Consider the following 26,045-nt stretch of genomic DNA (forward strand, 5'->3'; position numbering starts at 1 on the left):
CCTGACCGGCTGCTCTTTTGCGATGCCAGAATAAACAAGTTGTTCTGTTGCCAGTCGACTCATCCTTTGCCGGGACCTTCGGATGTTTCCAGCTGTGCCCCAGGCCGCCAGGCCAACGCTACCCTTGGGGCTTGCAACCCATTTGCAACACTGGATGCAGGGATCGTACCATCGTTCTCTACTGGACTTCATCAAATCAGCTGACCTGTTTTCATTCATTTAATCTCTAGTACATCATTCATCACACCTTCACCCATCATTGATGCCCTGGGGCAATAAATTTCGCTTAAAAAAACTAGATTTCGTGCAAACATGAATTTTCTACGCTAGTTTCAGTAATGCGTTTTATTTTCAGCTATACCTCGTGCAGTTGGGTTAATTATAATTAACACCCTCGTCAAGTCACCCCAAGATCTTAAACAATTGTGTAGAATGGGCGCAATTTTTTTTATGCCAGCATGTTCACAAAGCCCTGCTCTGTATGATGACGGTATTCTTTTTTTTAGATGGTCAGTAGTTATGCTGCATATAGCTGCATGACAACATTTCTTAAAAAATAGCTAACATATGTTACTGCACGTGCAGAAAAAAATCGAGAGATTTATTACGCTCCTCAACGTCTCAGGAATAGTTTGCGACAAATGGAATCATCTGATTTTCATGCGAATTACGAAGGTGAGTGATCCAGTAGCAAAAAAATGTGAGAGGTCACAAAACGAACCTTAAAGTTTATTCCCTCGTGTATGGCATCTTCGCTTTCGCTTTGGTTAAAGAAATGCGGCACTGAAATCAAAGAAAGCCTCAAAGAAATCAAAGAAATTACCTCACAATTTTCGACGACCACACATCTAGCTAAAGAGCGTAATTTATAGACCTCTATTGAATTTTTTGCTGTAATTTTTCGACGCAAAACAGAAGACCCCATGCAGGGATAGGAAAGTAAATAATTCCAGAAATCAGAAATTTTCATCAAATCGACCAGTTTAACAAGGGAAGTCGGTCTGGTTGGTACGTGATCCTGCGGCTAAAAACAGCGCTAAGCGAGGCAGAGGAGATCGGGGACACAACGTTGTCCCCACTTTTCGCACAGCGCGACACGTACGTATGTCAGCAGACGTCTGCTCCGCCGAAAGAACGCCAGCACTTCCCGGCACTACTGTTCCGAAGTGAAATCATTCCGGCAAGCGCAAAATCTGAAAACCATTTTATTTTATTCAATGCCTTGCGTAGAAATCAACGGCAGAAACGCTTTCTGTTTAGATACTAACCATATATACAGTATTGTGCGTTTTTATCGCTGACACTTTCAAAAATTTCTCCGCCTCAACCGCTGGCTCGTTTGCGGTGAAACTGCACACAGAGCTTGCGTATTATGGTGACTTATGTATCGTAGCAAGTTTGACAATGGTACTTACTTAGTTCAGGCGCACATGATGCGAAAACGTAAGCGTCTACGAGAGATCGGCGAGCCAAAACCCGCAGACGACGCTTTTTCGGTGAAAACCGGCAGTGGCGCCTTCTGTTTTGGGCAGTGGAAACCGTCTCGCCAAGGCCGCCGAGGCGAGCATTGCAAACAATATTCTTTAAAAGGTAAAGCCTCGTTAAATCATTTGTTCTGATATTTTTCCGCTTAATTAGTCGAAAGTGTTGTAAGCGCTTCAGTAGAAGCAGACGAAACTACAGGAACGGCATATTCAAACGGCCTGCGCTCCTTGCAACGCTCTCCTCGACGGCCTTGACGGTACGCTTTGCGCTACCGCAAACAGATGGCGCCACTGCCGCCCTTCAGCGAAAAAGCGTCGTCTGCGGGTTTTGGTTGCCGATCTCTACGTAGACGATTATGTTTTCGCACCATGCACGGCTCAACTAAGTAAGTACCGTTGTTAAACTTCCTACGATACAAAAGTTACCATAATACGCAAGCTCTGTGTGCAGTTTCACCGCAAACGAGCCAGCGGTTGAGGCGGGGAAACTTTTGAAAGTGTCAGCGATAAAAACGCACAATACTGTACAATACACAGTGGCGAACTGTTTCTCTGAATACGCCTCACTTGGCCAATGCGAGCGCGTGTACTTCGAGAAATTACCAAGTTCCTACAAGCCTTGAAAACCCGCGCTCAACACCTCTCCGCGACGCCACTCCCTGGCCTTTTGCCTACAGCGAGCCCGCTAGCGACTGCAGCGCAACCTTGTTTGTTTGTAAACTGCAGAAGCGGAAGCAGTGACGTGCTTCTTGTCTTGCCTGTTGCACTGTGCACGTCGGCACGACTTGTCACAACTGACTACTGACTGATGAAAGTCCTTTGTTTCGAGAGGAAGGCACAATGCGTCTGTGGGCCGAAGGGGGGCAAATGTAGCGGACATTTTGTAAACTCAAAAATAGCGCGCGTCAGAAAAAATAAACTGGAGAAAAACAAAATAAACAAAACCAAAACATAGATATAACAATTATAATTGTAGCCAGTAAAATTCCACGGTAGTTTTTGGAATAACAAAGACATGAATATTTAACAAACGTAAGAAACTATCTGTCTTTTTTTGTATTATTTGCAACAACGTTTATGTTTGAAAAAAAATTTTTTTTTTCGCAAACAATCCCATAACGCTGACATTGGAAGCGTAGAAAGTTGGAAGCACGACCTGTTGCGTTGGAAGGTTTTTCAGTGGTGTAGCATCTGCGTAAATACGCAAGCACTCTTTTTACGTTGTGACGCTTCGAGCGGTGCGGATGCATCAAACCAGCGCCTCCTCTTCAAACCATGAAGAAAAAAAAACAACTGCATGCTTCAAACCACCTTAGTTGTCACCGGTTGTTGCGACAAAGAACGTTACGAACTTAATACGAAGCTTTACTTCAGTTAGTGTGGCTCCTTCAGTGGAGATGCCAAGTCAGGATCGATTGCGACTGACAAAAATCTGAAACGCCATCCAGGTACGCCACGACTGCCGTCGTTGATTTTTTGTCAATGATCGCAGTAATTTTTTCGTGACCACGTGTCTGCACGGTCACCACGCTTTGTGCTCGACCGGTCCGTCCAGTGGCCCTGCTTTATCCCGAATATAAGCGTCATCAATCATATATCGCGTATCAGCGTCATCGGACGCCACTTGCGGTGCTTTCGAAGGACGACGCGCGCCAGGCAGAAGTTATGATGCTGTGCTGGTATTTTCTGGTTACGGAATGCGCAGCTCGCAGTTTTTGTCAGGTCACCTTTTGCTGCCTTTTCTTAGTTTCTGTAGAAGTTTGTGGCGTTACTGCTCTAAGCTGCCGCCCTGACCTGTCTTTGGGCAACAGCGCAGTTTGCCGTCGGAGGCAGTGGCGAGTTTTAGCACCACCGTAAGGTAAACACGGTAACTACGGTAACTGCTACTGTACGGCACATGTGGCCAGGCAAGCCTGGCAACGGCAACGCGTTACCGTACTTTGCGGTAAGGCGAACCGGCTACAGAAAAAAATTTGCCGTTGGTGTTTGCTCTTTAAGCACGTCTTTCCGGCCCTCGCTGTGCAATTCAGGAAGCACTGGTAATAAAACTATGCAGCAAGAGATTATGCTATTAGAACTAGGTTGCCTTGCGTAAATTGAGTCAACGATGCCATGTTCTTTAAACTAGAGTGAACTTGGCACCAGTGACATAGAACCGCCTCTGCTGTCCTGTATCAGTAGTCCCTCTTCAAGGGCATCCCCATCAAGGGCCGTCATGTCTTGTCACCGCTGTTGTGTTTCGAGTGAACATCTCAGTAACACAAGCGAAAAAGCAAGCTTTATTTCCCATGTACCATTTTTATATGCTCTTGTGGTGACGTCACGGGCGATAGGCAGCATGTTATCGCTTGCGGTGGCATCATGGGAAGTGCTGCCTGCTGGGCAGTTCAAGACAATTGCATGGTGCAGAGCATATGACTTTTCATTGAGTTCTATTGGAGGCAAACTGGTGGCTGGAAAAAACGCATTATATCTGGTCCTGCACTATAAGCGGTTATGTTTAAGTGGTCTCCACTGTATATGGTTTATTTTTACATAGGGGCAATAGGAGAATTGATGTCTAATGAATTTGATTGTTATATGTGATATATCGCTATATCTGGTATCGTTGTAAGCGGAATACACACTGTGAGAATTCCTGGTTGGAGTTGTTGCCTTGGTCAGCACCAAGCATCCGTGCTTTTCTCTGCGTTGTTTGTTGTTCCTGACGGCAAACACTCGCGAAGTGTCTGAAGTTTCCACACGCATTGCAGGTAGAACCATTGGCAGAACACAATCGGGGCTGGTGTATGCTGCATGTACGCTGTTGCACTGTTTTTTTGGGGCTTACTGTTCCTTCGATGCAACGTTGGTTGTCCTCTGTTGCTTGCCTTATTGTAGTTGTGCTTGCCTCCTTTTCTGTTCAACTTGTCCACATTCACTTCCTGTGCATCCGCAGTCATTGCTAAAGAAGATACATGCTGCTTGGAAATTTCAGCCGCTCTGCACATAGTGATGATTATCTCCAGTGTTAAGTCTTTCTCGCGAACCTGCCTTTCTCGTGCTGCGTCGTGGATGGTAACGGTGATCCTGTCGCCAAGGAAGTGGTCATGCTTGTCGCCGAAGCCGCACCTTACTGCTTGGTGCTGAAGTCTAGCAATGAACTTGTCAGATGACAGGTTTGCTTTCTGACACTTGCTGTTGGAGACAGCTGTCACTTGCATCACGTTTTTGTAATGAAGGCATTTCTTGTAGAAACATCACAAAAATGGCTGTTGCTGTATCTCTTCTCTGTTTATCTTCGTCTGGCGGAGGAAAACGGGATGTATTCATAACCTTCCGTGATGTTAAGCCCATGACACGAACTAGCAGCGCTTGCCTTGTTGGTTCTGGTTTTGTGCCATATTCGCATGCCGCATTGCAAAGCTGGCAGGCCGCTTTCCAGTCCACTCATGCTTCCGCGGGCTTCTTGTCAGGCTTGAAATGCTTCTGTAGTTGTATCAGCTGGAGTGTCATAATTACTTGCTGTAGTGTAGCATTGCTAAGGCGCCGAAGAGATGCTACTTTGCGTTAGTTTTCTTCTGATACCTTGCTATGTCAGGATGGTTACGGATTCAGAATGATATTGGTGATGGCGCTTGGCTGCTCACCCGAAAGACGCGGGTTTGATTTCGGCCGCGGCGGTCGAATTTTGATGGAGCCGTGTCTAGAATCTCAGTGGAGACCGGCCAGGCAGATCGAATGAACATTCGAGGCACGATGATGATGAAAACACACATTTAATACACATTGGGCAGCAACAAACACTGACACACAAAAAACCTATGTTGAAAACCTAACCGAACATTAACACTCTAATAACACTGCTCGGAATATTAAAAAATGTGCAGAATTAAACAATGCTCAGATCTAACCCAAACCAAACAACAAACACTAAGAAAGAAGAGAATTCAGAGTTCTCTGCTTATGGCTGGGGTCTGTGCCTTTTGACTCACAAGATTCCCTTAGTAGGCAGTGCCTTTTTACACAAGATTCCCTTAGTAGGCGTAACCTGCCCATACATGAGCTCTGCCGGACTGAATCCAATCGCTTCATGAGCGACTGTCCGCAAAGTGGTTCGAATTGTGGGAATACATGCGTCTCACTGGCGTTTCTTTTCAAAGATAAATGCTCTCAATATGTACTGCAGGACTGTGCGTCACTGTTCAACGCTGTTTGGCTGCTGGTGATGAACAGAGCTGTGAAAGAACACTTGTGAACATCGTACCCTGGTGTTACTGAATCTCCTGTGGAAATCCTATTCTTGAAAGATGGACAGCAGTGCATTGACTACTTCCACGGAACTTTGTTCTTTAATGGGTATGGCCTCCAAAAGCTTTGTGGCTGGACAAACAGCAGTCACCAAGTATCAATGCCCTGATTTTGTAACGGGGAATGGTCCACGATGCCAAATGACAAAAGGGCTCAAGTGTCGGAGGGACAAGTTTGAGCGGAGCCTTGTTCATATTATGCGGCTTTCCCACTGTTTGGCAAGTGTTGCATGCCCTGGCATAGTTTTCAACATGCTTGAAGCAACCTGGCCAATAAAATTCAGATTGAAAACGGACTTTTGTCCCACAGACCCCTAAATGTCCCAACCAACCCGCTCTGAGACAAAGGAACCAGGCGTCGACCTGATACTTGCCTGGCACTACCAGCTGGTCAAACACGCAGCCTTTGGTACAGCTTTAGTGTCAATACAATATTCCATTATTCACTGGGAAGCTCACATCCTTATGAGCGACTCCTTCTTTAGCCGATTCCTACATATCTTTGAGCGTCGGATCTTCTGCCTGCTTCTTAATAGAAGTGTCCCTGGTCACCTTTCCAAGAATTCGGTCTATTGAATCTGATGATGGAAGCATAAGCAACTGCTCTGTCACCGTTTCATCCGAGTGCAGTGTGGACGGTTGCTTTCTAATTTCATTATTCTGTATGTCGGACTTCTCACCTTTGCTCTTTTTGTGGCCGTATTTCTGTAAAGTTGGAGGCTGTGCACACGTGTCATGGGTTTCTGTCGCATCCTTCTCCGAGTTAGGCTTTGTCGTGTGTAACTTAGCAGCGAGAGCACGCACTTTAGCTCTTGTCAGAGCCTGAACAGTTCTTTCTGTCATGGTTTTTCCTTGATCTTTCAGCAGTCGGATAGAGAGAGCAGTCGGATTTCGGATAGAGATCAAGTAGGGGTACTGGGGCGGCAGCTTGTTTGAAACTGCCACCTCACTGCTAGCTTCACCGAATGGCCCGCTTACGACCACGTCAGCTACTGGAAGGCATACGCTTGCTTCCTCCAGTATAGGTTTTATTGAGGCGCATTTGCCATTGTATTGCGTTTCTTCAACATAGTCCGGATGTACAAGATCAATTTTCGCTCCACTGTCCTGAGCACCCGACATATCTTCTGTTCACAGTGAGTGTCTAGGCTGTCATTCAAGAGGAATCAATACCAACATACCCAACTTCTCGCTCTGCTTCGAGATTAAGCATGTGTGGGCTCACCAGCTCCTCATTTGTAGCTGAATTGCAAGCGTAAGCAAATGTTACTTTTGGATTGCGACATTCCGCAGCGATGTGCCCTGTTTCCTGGCAGTTACAGCATGTAAGCTGCCTGTGTGCACAAAAAATCTTTTGTTTGAGCGGTCATCATTCCCCTTTCCTTCCAGGTCACTTTCTAGCTTTTTAGTTTTAGTAGGCTTCATCGTAGTTTTGCTGTCCCGTGCTTCGGCTTTGAACCATTCTCCACCGGTGCTCTGTCCAGCTCTTCCCCGTCAACCGGCTCAGTTCGGCGGCTGCCTGCACCAAGCTGACAGCCCTGTCCTGATTTCCAAGTTTCATCGACTCTGGCACTTTCGAAAAAAACTACTCAATAGCGATTATTTATCTTATTGGCCTTGATGTTTTTCATCCGTTCCGCTAGGTTTGCCTTCAACTCATAGGCAAACTCTGCATAGCTAGCACCCTGCTTTGTTAGGCTCCGAAACCTCTGTCTGATTGCTTTTGGCGATAAGCAAGTTCTTAAAAAGGCTCTCATTCACTCAACAACAGAGAGTCTAATGATTGCATCTGCTGCTTCCTAAGGTTGCAAGCTCAGCAAACGTCGCATCCAAGAGCTGCGATCAAACTGCTTTTTGCAAGCTTTCTCGAAGTTTACAAGATAGAGGCCTATGTCTTGCCCACTCTTGAAGAGCTGCAACAATTTCGATGCATCATATAGATCTTGCCGGCCCACTGCCTCTACTCATTCAGCACCACTGGTCTTTCCGAGATCAACTTCTCGGCGAAATTTCTCAACTTCCAGCTCTAACCGCTTTTGCTCAGCCGCTTGGCATCTTTGCATCTCTTTTCATGCTGCTTCTACTTGCCTGTTCTCGGCATAAAAACATTCCATTGCCACAATGATCTCATATTTTAGGAGTGCACGTTGTTGGGCGAGTCGGTCGTACATACTTAAAGAAGGGAATTGCGCTAAAAAAGACACGGACGAGAAAAGACAAGGACGGGCGCAAACTCGCGGCTGATTTTATTCAGAAAGAACACAAATATATATATACCTAGATTCTTATCCAATCATTGCCTAAGTGCACATGCCAGGAACGTTTTCTCTTTCTTATACAAATTGATACTAGAATCGCTTACGCATTCATCACCTGACTTATCAATGAAAAAAGCCTCTGCGAGTTCACGTGCTACCTGGTTACGACTGTGCCTTAAGATTTTTGTTCTAGCCAGCAAAGGCTGGCATGCCTGACATGTGGAAAAGTTTACATCGGCCAGACGGGCCGTTGTATAAATGAACGACTAAGGGAACACAAGCTTTCTATGGTTAACGGAAAAGGGTCCAATTTGCCCTTACATTGCGGCGCATGCCCTTTGGCTACGCCTGATAAAGCATGCCAGCCTTTGCTGGCTAGAACAAAAATCTTAAGGCGCAGTCGTAACCAGGTAGCACGTGAACTCGCAGAGGCTTTTTTCATTGATAAGTCAGGTGATGAATGCGTAAGCGATTCTAGTATCAATTTGTATAAGAAAGAGAAAACGTTCCTGGCATGTGCGCTTAGGCAATGATTGGATAAGAATCTAGGTATATATATATTTGTGTTCTTTCTGAATAAAATCAGTCGCGAGTTTGCGCCCGTCCTTGTCTTTTCTCATCCGTGTCTTTTTTAGCGCAATTCCCTTCTTTAAGTATCTCTTATTTTGTCATCTCCTGGCCAACCTTAACGCCTAGCTCCTCACTCAGGCTCACAAGCTCAGTCTTGAATAGCGGCTTTAACTAGATGACTAGGAAAAGTGAATCCTCCCGGTCACTGCAAATAATGCATGTTTCTGATCTGGAAAAAATTGACTAACCAAGGTTTCATGGCTACTAATGATGACGTCATGTTTGGAAGCGCTACGCACGCATCATATTTTGCGCCGCATGAAGTTGGCAGCCTGTATGCTGAAAATAAGAACTGCCTATCTTTTATCCATCTTAATGCGCAGTCTGCCCGAAATAAAGAGGAACAGATTCTTGCACTTATCGCTGCATTTGGCTTTGATCCTGACATATTAATGGTGACAGAAACATGGTATCAATGTGAATCGGAAGTTCTTAAGTCACCTGGCTACACAACATTTTTTATGAATCAATTATGTCGAAGAAGAGGTGGCGTTCTGTTAATGGCAAAAAGCACACTCCGTTGCAAAATTGTTGCATCTTTTTCTCTTGTTACGTTGGATTATGAAGTGCTTACTGTTCAGTGCAATGATAATGTTTTCTGCGTCCTGTGTCGACCACCAGAATCGAGCACGCAGAACTTTCTGTCTTCTATGGAAAAATGCTTCTGCTGGGTGACTGATAATGGTTACAAGTTAATTCTGGCAGGGGACCTAAACATTGATTTCTTAAAGGCTTCTACTTCTCGAGAAGAACTTAGCAAGACAATCGAATCAAATGGTTTTGAAAATGTTATAAATAGTCCGACTCGTATTTCAATAGATACATCGAAATTAATTGACTTCTTCATAACCAACATCCACCATTCTAACATTTTATCTGGTGTTGTGAGTGCTCATATAAGTGATCACCTTCTAATATTTTTTTTGATGACCCAGTGTTCACCTTCAACATCCAAACACCGTTTACCACAAATGGTTCGTGATGTCAATATGCAAAGCCTGAAGTATTTTCGTGAGGCAATATCGCTAATAGATTGGTCAGAACTGATGCGTGCCAGTGATCCAGAAACTGCTTATGAGTACTTTTGCGCTAGGTTTAAGGATACCTATGATAAATGCTTCAAATACAAAGTAGTTAAACCAGCACGTAAAGCCAAAAAACCATGGATAAATAAAATCTGTATCCATGAAATTCGTGCCAAAAACCGCCTCTACTAGACTTTTATTGACACCAGGACTGAAAAAGCTTTGCATGAATTCAAGGTGCAAAGGAACAAAGCAAATAGTCTTTTGCGTAAAGAGAAGAGACAGTATTTGAATAATTTGTTCAATAATGACGTAATAAAGAAATCTGATGTTATCTGAAAACGTATTAATGGTTTTCTTGGGCAAGGAGATAAGAACACGACTATAACAGAAATTACACTAGGTGATAAAGTTTTATCAAATGAGACGCTTGCAAGTACATTTAATAACTATTTCACAACCTTAGTAAACAGTACTCATGATCCTAATTCTTTGAGTTATCTTCGCTGCAGGACTAAACAATCCGCATTTTTAGCGCCTACTACAGAAAATGAAGTATTTACTACTTTTATGTCTATCAAAAACAGCAGATGTTGTGACGTCGAAGGATTTGAGATCATGCCAATTAAGCATGTCCTGGACTTGATTCTACCTGCATTAGTACACATAATCAACTTGATATTTTCCAGGGGCTCGTTCCCGAAAAGACTTCAGGTTGCGAAGGTAGTAGTTTTGTACAAAGGGGGTGATAAAGTCTTTTAAACTGCAATTATGTACTCTGGGCATCTTTGTTGATTATTGGAAGGCGTTTGATTGTATAAATCATTCCACACTACTCAACAAACTTGAAAATTATGGATTTCGTGGCGTATTTCTTGAATTAATACAGTCGTATCTGCAACACCGTATGCAAAAAGTGATCATAGAACGATATGTGTATAATTTAAAGCCAGTTCACGCGGGATTGCCACAAGGAAGTTTTCTGGGGCCCCTGTTTTTTTGTATTTATATCAATGACTTAGTTACTATAAATAATAATGTGAAATTTATTATGTACGCGGACGACACAACTATTCTGGTTATTGCACCGAGGCTATCGGTATCGCAAATGAAGCACTAACAAAACTGTCCTCGTGGTCTACCGAAAATTCACTTAGTATAAATATTAAGAAAACAACAGCTGTTCTGTTCAGACCGAGAAATCGTAATGTCGCTACAGACCTAACATTACAACTTAATAATTCTATCATTCCGATTGTGCCTACTGTTAAATGTCTTGGGGTTGTATTCGAACAACATATGTTGTGGAATTTGCATGTGGATTTAGTCGCTGCGAAAATATCCCGTGTGAGTGGGATTTTATGCAGGTTAAGATATTTTCTCCCTAAAAGCATCAAACTTCTCCTATACAAATCCTTGCTTCTCAGCCAAATTCATTATTGCCATCTTGTTTGGGGTACTGCGACACTTTCTCATATCACCACATAACACAGAATACAAAAAAGGCCGTCCGTAGTATTCTGGACGTTCCCCACGACACACATACACACCCACTTTTCAAAAAACTGAATTTACTTCCTATGCCTGATATTTATGAGCAAACACTAATTCACTGATATAAGACAGGTATTAAAAGAAATAATAACACGTTAAATACTATATCGAACTTAAAACGTAGAGATGGGAAGCTAAATACGCGCAGTTGCGAACTCTGGGAGATGCCACAGGCAAGGACTGATTACACATACCAAATGTTGCGCTTTACATTACCATCTTGTCTAAATAAAATTAACACTGTATAAGTTTCATTATAGTGCTATCTAGGTAGCTATCTTTTCTTTGTTTCCGCAAAAATGGAAGAAATTGTTTTTGTAACAGTGTATTTGCCGAATTGTGCATTGCAGTATGTTTTATGTGACCCATTTGTTAATTTCATATTTGTATAATGTGCATTAGTAATTAGCGTTAATTCTTTCGGTTTCAATTGTCCGTGAGTGCTATATGTACTGCATATACTTTCTGTTTCACTTGAATTCATTTTACACATATATGTATGTATATATTATATATATACATTATGTCTGACATTCATGTTATTGGGACTTAGGTAATTCTAGCCTAATATGTAATACCTAACCCTATGCTCTGTCACTGCTTGTTAAAAGGGGCTCCGGATTTTGTCAAGCCACAAAAGGCTTTTTGTTTCGCGGTCCTCAACATTGTAGTGTTGAAATAAATTGAATTGAAATTGAAATTTCGCCTCCATCGAAATGTGACCGCCACAGCGGAGATCAAACCCGTATCTTTCAAGTCAGCAGCCAAGCGCCTTAACGACTGAGCCACCGCGGCGGTGCCTAGGTGTGTATGCTACCGCCTACTTGTGTAGTAGACTGCGTGCAAGCCAGGAGTGTATGTCCTAAATAATTTAGTGCACAAAGCCGTCAGACTGCTTCCAGAATGGCACACATTTCCGTGTTACATTCGTGAATTTTTTTACAGTTAGCTTTGTTGCCACCGGAAAGGAAGCCAAAAGTGGATCCGGAAAATGGGGGGCTTAAAGCAATTGAGTTATGAGAGTACAGAAACAGGACATTCTGCCAAGTTCTTCCTGCAACACTGGCACGCTGTGTCTGAACAGACACCACTCTTCTGGCTTTTAATGTGAGACAGTGTGGTGCACGGGAAAAAGGCCCCCCTGCGGTCACTGCTTTTTTTATTTATTTATACACAGTACTTACAGCGCCCTCATTGGGGCAATATTATAGGGGGGAAACATCATAAATAAGAACAAACATCTAGTACATAATAAATTAGGAAAATGATGCGGTCTACACAGAAAATACAATAAACCCATGCACACGGAAGCAAAAACAAACAAACAAACAAACAAAATAAAAACCATTGTAGAAAGGCAAACATACCCTAAACACACACATACACACACAAAAAAAAGATACATTTTAAAATACAGCACTGCTTAAAACATAATACACTCGGACAAGAATTATTGCACTTATATTGACAGGTGGCTTTGCAAATCGGTCAGAAACGATGTAGGAGGAGCGGTAGCGACCCGCGAAGGGAGACAGTTCCAATCATGCACTGTTCGTGGGAAAAAACTATATTTGAATACGTTTATACTGCAATTGTACTCGCGCACCTTAAGTGGGTGGTCAGTGCGGGCGGAAATGTAGCTGGGTTCACTAATGTATTTCTCTTTTGGAATTCCAGTTTTATTATTAAGCACATTATAAAAGAAAGAGAGTCTCAAATATTTGCGCCTGTTTTCAAGTAATGGCCATCCCAACTTCTCGCGCAAACCAGAAGAACTTTTTTGGAAATTGTAATCGGCGGACACAAACCTAGCAGCCCGTTTCTGGACGCGCTCCAGCTCCTCAATATTCAGTTTTGTATGCGGGTCCCAAACCGCGGAAGCATACTCAAGTATCGGACGTACAGTAGACATGTATAATGTCTCCTTCAGCGTAAGGGGAGCGTCCTTAAAGTTACGTCTGAGAAAGTTTAATGTGCGACTGGCTTTAGCAGATATGTAATTTACGTGTGTATTCCATGATAGGTCAGTAGAAAAAAAGACTCCCAAGTGCTTATAAGTTGAAACTGCGGATAATTCAGTGCTACCAAGGAAATAGTCTGTTTGGAGGAATTGTTTCTTTTTTGTAAACCGGACCAGATTACATTTGGAGATGTTTAGCGCCATATTCCAGTTGTTGCACCAAGAGAATACAGAGTTGAGGTCATGCTGTAGTGAAATTGCATCTGCTTCAGAAGAAATATTGCGGTAGATACAACAGTCATCAGCATAAAGTCTGATTATACTTGAAATGTTACTAGTGAGGTCATTTATAAAAATGAGAAATAGAAGAGGGCCCAAAACCGACCCCTGCGGAACACCTGAAGTTACACCCACACTTTCCGAGCTGACACCGTCGACAACCACGCACTGTCTCCTTTCCGCAAGATACGCCTCAATGCAGGATAAGAGTGAGGTAGGAATATTTAATTTTGAAAGCTTCTGTAACAATAGGTTGTGAGCAACTAAATCGAACGCTTTTCGAAAATCTAAAAATATACAATCTACCTGACCGGCAGAGTTTAAGGAAACAGAAATGTCATGTGTGAATTCCACGAGCTGTGTTTCACATGAGAAGCCGGACCTAAATCCATGTTGTGTCGAACAGAAAAAACTATTGTTTTGTAGATGGCTAATTAACTGAGTATAAATGACATGTTCCAGTGTTTTGCACGACACGCTCGTCAGCGATATGGGCCTATAGTTACATGTTTTAGTTTTATCACCACTCTTATGAATCGGAACGACATTGGCACTTCTCCAGTCAAGGGGCAAAGAAGAATTCTCTAACGATTTCTGAAATAATGCAACGAGATACGGGGCAACTGAAGCTGCACAATTTTTCAAAACGTAATTGGAAATGTTGTCAGGCCCTGGTGCTGATGTAACTTTAATTTTCTGTAATAAAAGCATGATCCCCCGTTCAGAAATTTCTACGTCATTCATTCTGGTCAGGGTGCTGGAAGATTGAAAGTCAGTATGTGTATTAATGGGATCGGAAAACACCGATTGGAAATAAAGATTGAAACTTCTCGCTTTACCTTTTGAATCCCTTCCAAAATCAGTTGCGTCTAGTATATCAGGCGCAGAGACCCTGCTGTTTCTCTTATTTTTAACATATTTCCAGACTGCCTTTGGGTTTGTATTTAGTTGTTGGCCTAGTGTGCTGAAGTATGCCCTTTTCGCTTTACGGATTTCTTTCGATAAGTTCTTAGTTTGCTTTTTCATCTCGTTATATATGTAACACGAGGCGCTGCACAATCTGCATGCAGTTATCATTTCCGTAATGTAGAGGTTCATGATTTCAAAGTTAGTGTGTTGTGAGTCATGGCAATGACTAGACTATCCTAACGAAGGAAATAAAAGCGTTTATTTTGGAGGCCAAAGTTCACATATGTCGGTGAAGCATACTCCCGTGGTTTCATCTGCTTTCACGGAAGGGGCATTTTTGCAAATTGTTTTACTGCATCATGTCTGTCATTGATGTCGAAAGCATACCGGGTGCGGCAGGTATTTGGGAACAAAGTTATGTCCACGTGAAAACGGACACAGATACTGGGGAGAGATAGTTTACGACCAGTTAACATTGTGTACAGGTAGCCATGCATGCAATGAATTTTATTATTCAATGAAACCGCCAAGAGCAGCAATCACGGATTCCGCGTGCGGTCGAAACCGACCACAGGCAGTGATGAGGTGAGTCTTCGGAACATTCGCCATTGCATCAACAACAGCACCTCTTAGGGCCGCAATGGTGTTATGTGGGTGTCTATTGGACTCTCTCTCAACCACACCTCATACGTAATAGTCCATAGGGTTAAGATCTGGGAAGCTGGGAGGCCACATGTTTGGAGTGACATGGTCGTGGAGGTTTTCAGCCATCCATTCTTGGGATGTATGGGCTATGTGGGATGGCGCAGAGTCTTGTTGGAGAACATATGGCCTCCCACGTGCCACAGAAGTAATCCAAGGTTTCACAACCGTGTTCAGTACATCAGCGTAAGCAACGGCATTGACCCTGCTACCTTGAAGAAAAAAATGAGGAGGCATCACATCTCCTTCACTGCTCACAACGCCCAGGACCATCACTGATGCTGGAAATTTTGTCTTCATCATGGTTGGGACTTCCTCAGGGCCTTGACACAGCCTCCTGTCACTTCTGCGGTTGACCTTCTGGTCCTGGACGAAGTTCTTTTCATCAGAGAAAAACCACAGCATTCCAGGCTCCTCTGGGTGCTTCAATTTGTTCAGGTGGCGCTTAGCTCTGCATAGGCGGTCCTCCTTGGTTTTCTCGGACATGAACTGTACTCTCCGCATAGCATAGGACTTGTAGCGAAGGTCGTCATGAACTACGCGTCTGACAGTGGCCTCGTCAACTTCCACCTCCTTGGCGATGGCTCTTATCGACTTGCCAGGGTCTTCATCAATGACAGCTTGGACACGACTGATGAATTCTGGCGTTTTAAGAGTGTCAGAATGCCGACAAAGTCGTTTCCTTTGAGAAACTGCGTCCACATCACCACTGGCAACGTCCACTTCTTTCCGAACTTTGAAGATGAATGATGGGGCAACCTTCAAGAATGTAGCAATCTCTGAATCGGGGTGTCCTGCAGCCAAGGACTCTACGACAGCATGCCTGTTCATTTCTTGAGTGAGCTGATGCTCTGCCATGGTTAGCTGCAGTGAAAAAAGATTTTTAGCTTTTTTGCAGAGGATGTGGGGTCACCTATAACGTGCTTTCTCAAATATCTGCCGCATCCGGTAGTTGCAGAGGAGCGGCCTCAGAAAATGAACCGATATTAGGTTCATTTGCCTTATCCTGTGCTTGTAGTTGTCACTGCTCTTGCACTTTCGCGACTTTGAAGTGCAGAGAGCTGGGACGGCGTACTCCAATAATGTAGTCAGTTGTTTCTGCAAGGTCTGGTCCTCCTGCAGGGCATGGTCAGTAAAAGCTTTAGAGAGTCCAGAATGAACAGAAGTTGATCAGATGGGTACTGCAATACCCCTTGGTCTTGGCTATGAATGAAATGCAGGAGTGGCTGGTTGCTAACCGGCTTTGTACATAAAGAAATTTAGTTCTCACAGTCCATATACTCTCCTACAACTCGTGTGATGCAGCCGCCCACATAGGCGGTCGCCGAGATCTGTAGAGATCGCAGGTGCTGTGGTAAAATCGCTGTAGTCGGTTTCTGCAATACCAATTTTGCTCTTGACAGCTTCGACACTGCTTGCACAGCTGACATCAAGAAAGGTTTTGGAGTTGAAGTAGAAGCTGGCCGGCCAGACGAAACGGTATCAGCTAGCATGGATTCTGACATAGCAACACTCTCTCTGTGAGCAGTATTGGACGCTGCATTGTATGCAGCAATCGCGATATTTAGCAGCTTTTCAAGACCTGATAGTGCAGCCTGAACATTCAAGATGACGTTGCACTTGGATGACATGTGCAAGCTTCTGAACACGGATTCAATGGGATCGCTGTTGAGCTTTAGGTGAGCACGAAAAAGAACTCCTCTTTTGTCAAAAATATTTCACGCGTGCCACTGTGGAATAGGTGGTTGGTTATGAGAACGGCTTCATACATTTTGTTTGTGAAGAATTCATGGGAATGTCCACACCTTTTCTTTAATGCTTCTAAGTACATAGGAAAAGTGACCTCAAGCCTATCCAGCCACGGATCAGCACTGTGGTGGAACTGCCGAGCATTTGAAAAATTCTAGTGTATGTACTGCATTGAATTACTAACGTCATGAAGCACAAAGCACTGATAAAAGTTCTTCATGAACGTAATTGTTGGTCCTGTGACTGAAAATGACTTGGCACAAGTGTGCCCTTCCTGACCCCCGAGGTATTCCAAGGCAGTGGTGACACTTGGAGACATGACTAGACGGCTCTTGCCACATTTATTCTTTCGATGTTATTGGGATAGACGTGCTTTCCGCGCAGAAACCGAACAGGTTTTACAGACAAGCCCTTCTGCAGCTCGTAGAGGTCTTTTACACGTTGAGCAGAAATCTCACCTTTCAGGCCAAGGTCACGTGATAGAAGCTGTGACCTCATGTTCTTCAGCATGTGGCACAGGTGAAAGCTAATGAAGAGAAGCCTTTTGTGGTCACAGGAGTGTTCGATTTGGTAGATGAGCAGGCCATTTCCGAGCAGTTTCATGCAATTCACTTTCACTTTGTGATTGTCAGTTACTAGGCGAACGATCCTTAAAGCCATAGGCTTCAACTTTTTGCGTTACAAAAATCAGAAACTTGTGGAGTGGGGCCCTGTTAGTTAGCCTTTTAATAAAATAGTGTGCAACTGAAATTCGAAATGTTTTCAATCCACTGATGACAAAGCACAGGAGTGAATTGGCCATGACAAGGTCACCGTTTGCCCTTCCAGCCCAATATCCGCTTGCCCAACAAAGCTGTAATGTTGCTTGTTGTGTTGCAGCTTCTCCTTCACTTTCATTTTATCCACAATGAGCAAACAGACCTTTGACTGCAGTTTTTCCAAGTTCTTGGCTTCAGATATCAGCCCTGTTTCCACCAGTTTGCTGAAGCCGGTCTCACCATTTGTAGTTCCAGTATAGTTGGTTAGAGTCTTTCAGTCTGGTAGCTTCAAAAGCATCTCCCGTCGAATATGTTCGTAGGCTCTTGTTGATAAATAACTCAGTACCACACAGTGTTGAGTTGCTTCTTCAGACCAGGTAGGTCTTTATTTCTTGAATACCCCCCTCTCCCCCATGGATACATTGGGAACGGCCCTCATAGTGGTTAACAATTCCCATTGCTTTTTCAATTGACGTTCGCTTGCCATACAGGAACCCAAATGCTTGCAGCACATCGACCGCTTCCCGCAAGGCTGTTGACAGTTTGCCCACGTTCTTTGTCGCTGATGAGGATGAGTTCTCTAGCCACATCAGATGCAGGGTGGCTCCTCTCCTTGACACTCTGGTTAGGAGCTCACAGTGCAGCATCACGAACTGAGTTGTGAGATCCTTGACGGTTGCGTGAGGTTCTTTCCCGGCTTCCTGCTTGGGGACAGTTATAATTCTTCCTATGTTCTTTCTATCTGTTGACACATGGATGAAGCTTCCCTGACAAGCATCATGTTACAGGTTGAAATTTATTTGTTCACATCATTATCCGAATCAAAAGTCTCCCCCACCGGTCCTTACATGCTACGTGGTTAATACCCTTCACATAATGCCCACCTATAATAGGGTATTGGTGGTCTGAGGTTCAGCCCCAGCGTGGCAACGTCCGCCCTCTGGGGATGTTCCTTCTTCTCATCAGTTGGGAGTAATTGAAAACACTATCAGGATGATTAAGCAGCATCTCAGGAGACTGCATCTTGTGGATGCTAAAAGTGTTGCGCAGAGCTGCTATATTGTCGTGGCCGCATAATTGCTGCATATCCTATGCAGTGATGATAGGGACTTCTTCCTGGGGATGACATCATTGTCGCAGGAGTAAGATGTGGGCAACGACGACTGTGAAGGGGACTTTGACTGCAGCCTGCCAGACTACAGCCGGTCTTTCCAAGAGTTCATTGCCCAAAGAGCAGTGCTAGACTGATCTTGAGCTTAGTGACGGGTTATCATTAGTGTGTTTTTCACAATATATTACCCTATATATGAGCAGTGTTTTCAAAATGAAAGTTGAGTGCGCAGTGCGGTTGTAACAACTTTATCGTTGACCAGGTGTTCTTTGCTGATTAGCAAATAAATCTGTAACTTTATCGTTGACCAGGTGTTCTTTGCTGATTAGCAAATAAATCTGTAAGGCGGTCAAACCGATCTATGCGTTCGTTGTGTCGCTTGGCCTTGGCCTCTTTCCATCCCTCTCTCGCCTGTTCTTGTTTTTTCTTGCTGCCGCAATTTTTTTAAGGCTTCTAAGAGGGGAGCAAGCTGAGAGCAGCTATGCTACTTCCTCTTTGGTGTTGTGTCACGCTCAGTTGGTAGTGGCAGGTGCTTGGGCAGTTCTTCCGTCGTGCTTCCCCTGCTTAAATTGTACACAAGCGGACGCCACATCACTTGCTGGGTGTTGCACTGATTATGTGTAATTATCTCTCGCCCTGACCTTCCACATGGGAGAATTTCTGCGCCAGACTTCAAGAGCAATGTGGGGTTTACACTGTGTTGCTTGTCCAGTATGTCAGCCAGCTCTGTGTGATGCACAAATGACTAAACCACTGAACAGGTCGAGAAACAACCTCAACTTACTGCTCATGTTCACAGCTGATGTGGTGGTGTCCAGATAAACTGTTATCTTTTAAAAAATTTTTAAGGTTGGTTGCACAATTTCCACTTATTTTGGACTTGAGTGGCAGTGATGTTGCACTTATTTCCTTGTTCACTTGTCCAGCAAAGTTCTGTCACTATTATTTTCGCTCTTTAAATAGAAAAAGAAAGTACACTTTAGAGCTAAACACATGATTAAACTTTTTCGCAGTAGCACTTGCAATGTCTTGCGTGCCGGGGCTGCACATTGTTTCTTTAGTGTTTTAATACTAGAACTTTGCTGCTGTCACGTATTCTGTAATCAAAATATTCGCATTTCAGCTGCCACACACTGCAAGCACTCAGTGTGGGACGAAAAGTCGTATACTAAGCTGCAAGTCGTACACTGCGGATAATCTTGAGGACATTGCAGCAGCATTTAGGCTAGAAATCCGAGAAACGATGCCCAGTGCACTGTACATTTCTCTCTTGCACAGACTGTTATTTTGAACACGGAGGATATCGTACCTGAGGGCTCTAGTTTTTCCAAACAAGTCCTTGATCTCTGAGTATTTGGAGATGAAGAACTTGGTTTTGAGACTGCCCCATAGTTCTGCATCTTCATCGGACGTGAGTGCTGCTTCAGAAAGAGCGGCTAGTGAACGCTGTCGGTGGAAGAAACGGGTGTTTGTGGTTGTGCTGGAGGAGGCAAGTCCTCATCGTGGGCCGTGAACTGCAAAGGCAAATACCATCATTTGAAATGCCTGAGCAGCTTACCATGACGCCTCAGAATGACAAGTAGTACCTAAAACAAGCCACAATCATGGTCTGCCGCTACACGTGACTATGACAGTAAAACCCCGGCTGACAGCTAACCGCGTGTTTATCGCCAGCATGCAGCTAGCTTCACTTACCTGAAGCCTGGCATACGCAGCCATCTGAGGTCTCCATGGCTGGATCGTCCTGGTTGCAGAGCATCTGAGCTTCTTTTTGAACAGCTTCAGCGCCGTCTGCTTGGGGCTAGGCAGTATATATGCCATGCTTGCACTTAAATGGCACCTCTCCTTGAACTGGTGCATGGCGGCCGAGAACTAATGCAGAACTGGGCCTGCGCCTTAATAAAATGAGGAAAACAGCGCAGAGGGTGCACACGGCACTGGAAAAACGAGGACGGTACTGCATCCCTTCAACTGGTGCAGCCGGAGCAGCCAAATCGGAAGAGACCTTATGGTTGCTGCGTTTAGCCTCTGTTAGTGGGAACTGTAGTTACCCATGCTTACACATGGTTTATGCATCTCGATTAGGTTGACGAAAGAGTTCATGTAACACTCGCATCTATGATGTTGTATATTCACCTGTTGAGGCGTATCACTGCGGTTTTTGCTGCCGATTTATTATCATTGTACTAACTTTTTCCCTTTTGTATTCCTGTCGGTTTGCACATTATGTGCTGCTCTGTATCGTTTGCTGTCTATTTCTTTGTAATATTCTTGTATGACACATCATCCTGCATTTTTGCCATTCTGAAAGGGTTCGGGCCTTGTCAGGCTGTTCAAGCTTTTAGTCGCACTTCCAGTTATGAAAAGAAATAATGACTGAAACACGTTCACTATACACTTTAAATTTTGATTGCATCTCCACTCGCATCTCCTCCTCATGACAAAAATTGTGGTGGGGCAAGAAAAAAGATTGAAAAATAAAATGCCCCAGCCCTCCTCTTCATGACAGCTAATTATTCGACTAGCACACACATGGGTTATTACACATGGGTTCGAGTGTGTTCATAAGTTTTCAAGTAGCCGCCGCGGTCGCTGAGTGGTTATGGCGCTCGGCTGCTGGCCCGAAAGACGCCCATAAACCAAACCAAATCTTAAGTTTTCAAGTAACTTCCAAGTAGTGCTCAAATAATTGGCGTGAAGGGCAGTCTTATTTGCTTCTTACTACTCTTTCAAAGACAGCGCCAAAACCAACCTTGCACAGTATGCATGGAGAAGCAAAGAGCGTACGGGCTGTAGCACGGCCACTGGCTACCACACGGTCTTTTTGTGTGGCAACGTTCAGAATGGTGGAATTAAGGATTGAACAACCGTTGCAGGAGCTAGTCTGAGAAAGTTTTGTCTTAGTTGAAGTTATGTGCACAACTGATGCCAGAACGATATTCCTATATTTCCAGGTGTATTCTAATAGTGCCAAGTTGTGCATCTAGCCAAGCCACATTTTATTAACCCCCGTCAACTCCACTTCACTGGGCACTGTTTTCTTGTGGTTACGGATATGTGCAGTCTTGTTTTTCCAATATTGATCTTGCCTGTAGCCGTGCTTGACGCAGGTGTAGATTCTTCTAAACAATTTATCAAACAGCATTTTAAATAAAAGTTCATTTTGGACACTTTTGCATTTTTAATTTTCAGCGTACAAAAAATTTGAACATGACTATAAAGCATCCAGTTCGTTCTTGCACGCACTTGCATGGTCTTTTCTGCAGGCCATTAAAATTGGAGTATAGCACCTGATTGCATTGGTGGATTGCTCATGGTCTGTTCAGGACACGTTCCAATAGAGCAGCCTTCCTGAACAGCAAATTAGTAGCTGTACAGGCAGGATTCCAAAAATACTCTACATGGATACTTCTGACCAAAAAGGCTGTTAGTGTGTATTGTCGCATTAGACTGAAAATTTTTGGTCCACTCAAAGATTAAGCAACATTTGAGCAATTTTGTCTTTTTTTTCGCTCATGAAAATAACAAATTAACATCGGCCAGAGATGGAAACCTCACTTGTTTGCGCATCATCCACACACAAAACTGAGAAAAATGAGGTGTGTATGTAAAATGATGTTGAGAGCTTTAAAGGAAGTGCAGCATGATTAATGCTATTGCATGCTCTGTTCTAGTTGGTTAGCAAAAATAAATGTCTGCATTTTCATGTCAGTACAATTTTGTTATTAATTCCTCAGTATCCATTGGTGTGCTATGACCTGATGTAAAGAAAGCCCATTTGGTTGTTAGAAAAATGGAAGCCTGTAACAAACGATGCTGAGTGAACAGGTGTTAGTTCATTGTGGAGGAGCAGGTGGAATGATACCGTAAGACCAACAGCAATGTTCATCATCATTTATTGGCCCTTAAAGACCCCTGGGAGGGGTATGACATAAAAGGGGGGGGGGGGGGGGGGAGGCAGAACGTCGAACACAACAATGTAGGTCACTGTCAAACATTGTAACAATCAGTGATCAGCAGGATATATGCAAAAATAAGCAATAACAAAGTATGAAAACAGCAACAGTAAAGTAAACAGAGGCAAACAGAAGCAGGCAAGAATTTCTCCACATCATGTTTTTAAATAGGATGTCAGCAACTGCCGGAACTTATATGGATCGCGTTCTATTACCATATGGACTGGTAATGAATTCCATTCTTCAATTGCAAGAGGCAGGAACGACTTGTTAAATGCGTTTGAAGAGCCGTGCAGTTGTAGAATGCTCATGGAGTTGAAGAGACAGTGTGATGTTCGGAAAGGTGAAAGCAGAAGAGAGTCCTGAAGCGAAGGAAAACAGAAGTATACCTTATGAAATAATGGCAAACAGGCGATTTTTCGTCTGTGCGTCAGAGGCTCAATGTCAAGCGATAATTTTATGTGTATTGGTAACACTGGAGTGGGTGTCGTAGCCAGATGAAGAACTTGCAACAACCTTATTCGTTATTGCACCCGTACCTATATACTCTTGTAGTGTATCTTTTTTTTTTATTCGAGAAGTGTGCCATGAGGCTTAAGTTGAGAAAGGGGAATGGAATGCAGGAGATAGAAAGTTAAAAGGAGTGAAGTCCAGTTCCGCTGAGTTAGTCGGAGAGGTTGCCGGTGTAGTGATGGTTCATTGTCCACTTCTCTTAATCACATTTGCGGTTTCACTGCAGGCCCACCTCCCTGAGGAACCATTTCATAATAGGAGCCGTCGCTGGGCACGTCCACAAGTGTCGCACATCACAAATGTCCGGTGCAGTGCCACAGTGAGGGCACCTGTCAGTTGCTGGCAGATCTTTTTCATGCCACCAATGACGGATAGATGGTGCCAGCTGCCCTTGCCTGAATCTGGTGCACGGATACCTCCTCCTGCCGAGTAAGATTTGAGTTTGCACCCTTTTTCCCGTAGTCCTGTAGTGTACTGTGTCCACTGTTAATGGTTAATACTGCACACTGCTATGGTAGCCAACCCCCACAATGCAGTTCACTGCTTAAACCACGATATAAAATTCCAGCAGTAAAAAGATCTATGCTCATCTTGTCACATGTCACTATAGACCTTTGCATCGAGCGTGGAATTGCCGAAATGCCTCCTCTCTAGACTGTTGGAAACCGATTCCGCTGCCACTTCCAGCGTGCTAGCACAAGGTGCTCACTGAAGTCCGGCGAACAATATGGCAACGACCAGGGAGCCCTTATTGAGAAGGTCTATATGACGATCTGCAAACCAGCAAGCACCACCATGCTTGCATTGAGGCCATTCGCTTTTTTGGTGAGGGACGTTTTTTTTTCTCGCATTATATGTGCCTTTTGCTTGGCCTGAGCTGCCGCCTCTGTTCCTCCTTTATGGAGAGCAAGCAACTGCTGCATAGCAGATGCCTGTCGCTTCTTATGGTTCTTTTGAGAACATTGTGCCAGCACCAGCACTGCTTCCTCTGCTGCAGTTGCTGCCGTTTGTGCTTGGCTGTACACATACTGCAGCACTGGGGCTGCGACTTGAGGAGCTGGCAGTAATTTTGGAGTGGCCATCTCTGCTGGTCTCAGTGAGTCCATCCTCCAATGACGGGAGCACTTCTGCACCATCCGGTGCCTCATTGACGCCTGGCAGCTTTACAAAACGAAACGCTGAAGACAGCATGTTCATTTTTAGGGAGAGGTTAAAGATGTCATAATGAAATGCAAATCATCGGCTGCCACGATATTTTGAGAAAAACACTAATGGCCATGGTAGAAAAAAGGAAGAGGTCGAGTCTTTTCTTTATCTAGACATAACTATATAGATAGATTATTAAAGAGCTGAACAACACTGTATCGCAAGCTGATCACTCAAAAGCAATAATGAATAACATCTCTTAAGGGCACAGGGTAAGCCCTATACTTCCCATGCATTTTAGGCCATGTTGAGGTACATGTTTCTCACTAACTAATAACAGTAGCCTAATAATACATATATCATTGTTTGCCAAATTTTGTGCTCTTTTTACTGAACTAGAATATTTGAAATGTGTTGAAAATTCGATTTTTAATAAAATTTTTTCCGGTAGTACACAAATCTGGCCTTTCTTTGCGCATTTCAAAATTCTTAACAGAGTAACTGCTCAGTGAAATTGCTTAATTCTAGTTCAGTAGTTGGCAACACTTATGTAGATGATTGCAAAAAAAAATCAGCCGTCTGTCTTGAAAGGCATTGGAAATAATGGTACCTTTGTAAGAAAAAACACTGTTTTGAGATAATAGAGTGTAAAGAGAAAAAAGATGTGAAAAACCATTTTTTATTCGCAGAAACGCCTCCATAGTAATTGGTTTAATAGCCCCCTGCTTCATAGTCACTGTCGCCGTCATTTTTTTGCTTTTCGGCTTGTCGTTTTGACTGTCGGGCCTCTTTTGTAAGCTGTCGTGTTGCTCGGTCCGCAAAGTACATGCGCTTATGGTCAGCTTCCCTCAGCCACTTGATGGTGTTGCTCCCTGGGTTCAATCCACACGCCTTCAAAACGTTGGCCCGTGCGATGCTACCATCATTAAATGAAAGAACAGCATCCAGTGTTGCCATCCGTAGGGTCCGAAGCCTAACAAACACATTCTTTGGCGCGCGTTCCCAAACAACATGGTTGAACGACTCATTTGCATTTTGAGTTCGCCTTGGATATTTCAACGGAATCACCATATGGCATTTGTGCCTTCACAGCCATAAAAGCCTTGCTGTCGCCATCCCCAAGGTATTTGACGTATCGAACGCCGTGAAGCTCCTCACTCCTGCCGAAAATTTTCAGTGCTCCTGCGACTTCCATTCCACCGCTGGTGCCTTGGTAGTTGCTTTGGCACACCTCTCTATGAAGGGGGTCACTGTTTGTACCCTTGATGCTGCACTTTGGACAACGTTTAGACAAAACCTTCACATCCAGCACTTTCCCAGAGTCTACACTGGTCGCAGAGACTATGCCGTTATTGGAAGTATGGCCTCGCTTCTGCCAGCTTCCATCAAGAGCAACTGCGATGTCTTTATCCCCCTCATTCAGCTGCACAGCTTCGTCAGCTACCCTTTTCATCGACTCCTGAGCAGCAGCTTCGATGTGACCTAGAAGCTCTTGATTGTATTTCGCAAATTTTATCGGCGGCTTAGGAAGGTTTAGCATAGCACAGAGTATATTTCCTGCAGCCATTCCCTTACCAATGGACCTCAAGGCATACACTAACCTGAGGTTGGCTTCATAGAGGCCAGAAGTAGTTTTCTTCGACGTCTCAAATCGTTGTGCGGCACTACACACTTCACAGTTCAAACTGTAAACGCTTGCAACACCTACCCGTTTTGTCACAA

The 26,045-nt window shown here is 44.0% G+C and overlaps 1 protein-coding gene across 5 annotated transcripts in view; it reads left to right on the forward strand.

Annotated features, from left to right (window-relative positions):
- Positions 1 to 1,795: 1,795 nt before the first annotated feature.
- The window catches only part of LOC144107788 (uncharacterized), a 123,339-nt gene continuing 99,089 nt past the window's right edge, over positions 1,796 to 26,045 (forward strand). For 3 of the 5 annotated variants that reach the window (XR_013309382.1, XR_013309384.1, XM_077640968.1), the window contains exons 1-2: positions 2,591 to 2,932; positions 23,404 to 23,606. Coding sequence is in view for 2 of the 5 variants with exons in the window: in XM_077640968.1 (XP_077497094.1) it covers positions 23,533 to 23,606 (74 nt within the window). In the remaining 3 variants the exon portion in view is untranslated. Of the gene's footprint in view, positions 1,871 to 2,590; positions 2,933 to 23,403; positions 23,607 to 26,045 lie in introns of those variants that run through there. The other 2 variants (XR_013309383.1, XM_077640969.1) reach the window with 2 other exon arrangements.

The sequence above is a fragment of the Amblyomma americanum genome, chromosome 10 (assembly GCF_052857255.1).
Source record: "Amblyomma americanum isolate KBUSLIRL-KWMA chromosome 10, ASM5285725v1, whole genome shotgun sequence".
Lineage (NCBI taxonomy): Eukaryota > Metazoa > Arthropoda > Arachnida > Ixodida > Ixodidae > Amblyomma > Amblyomma americanum.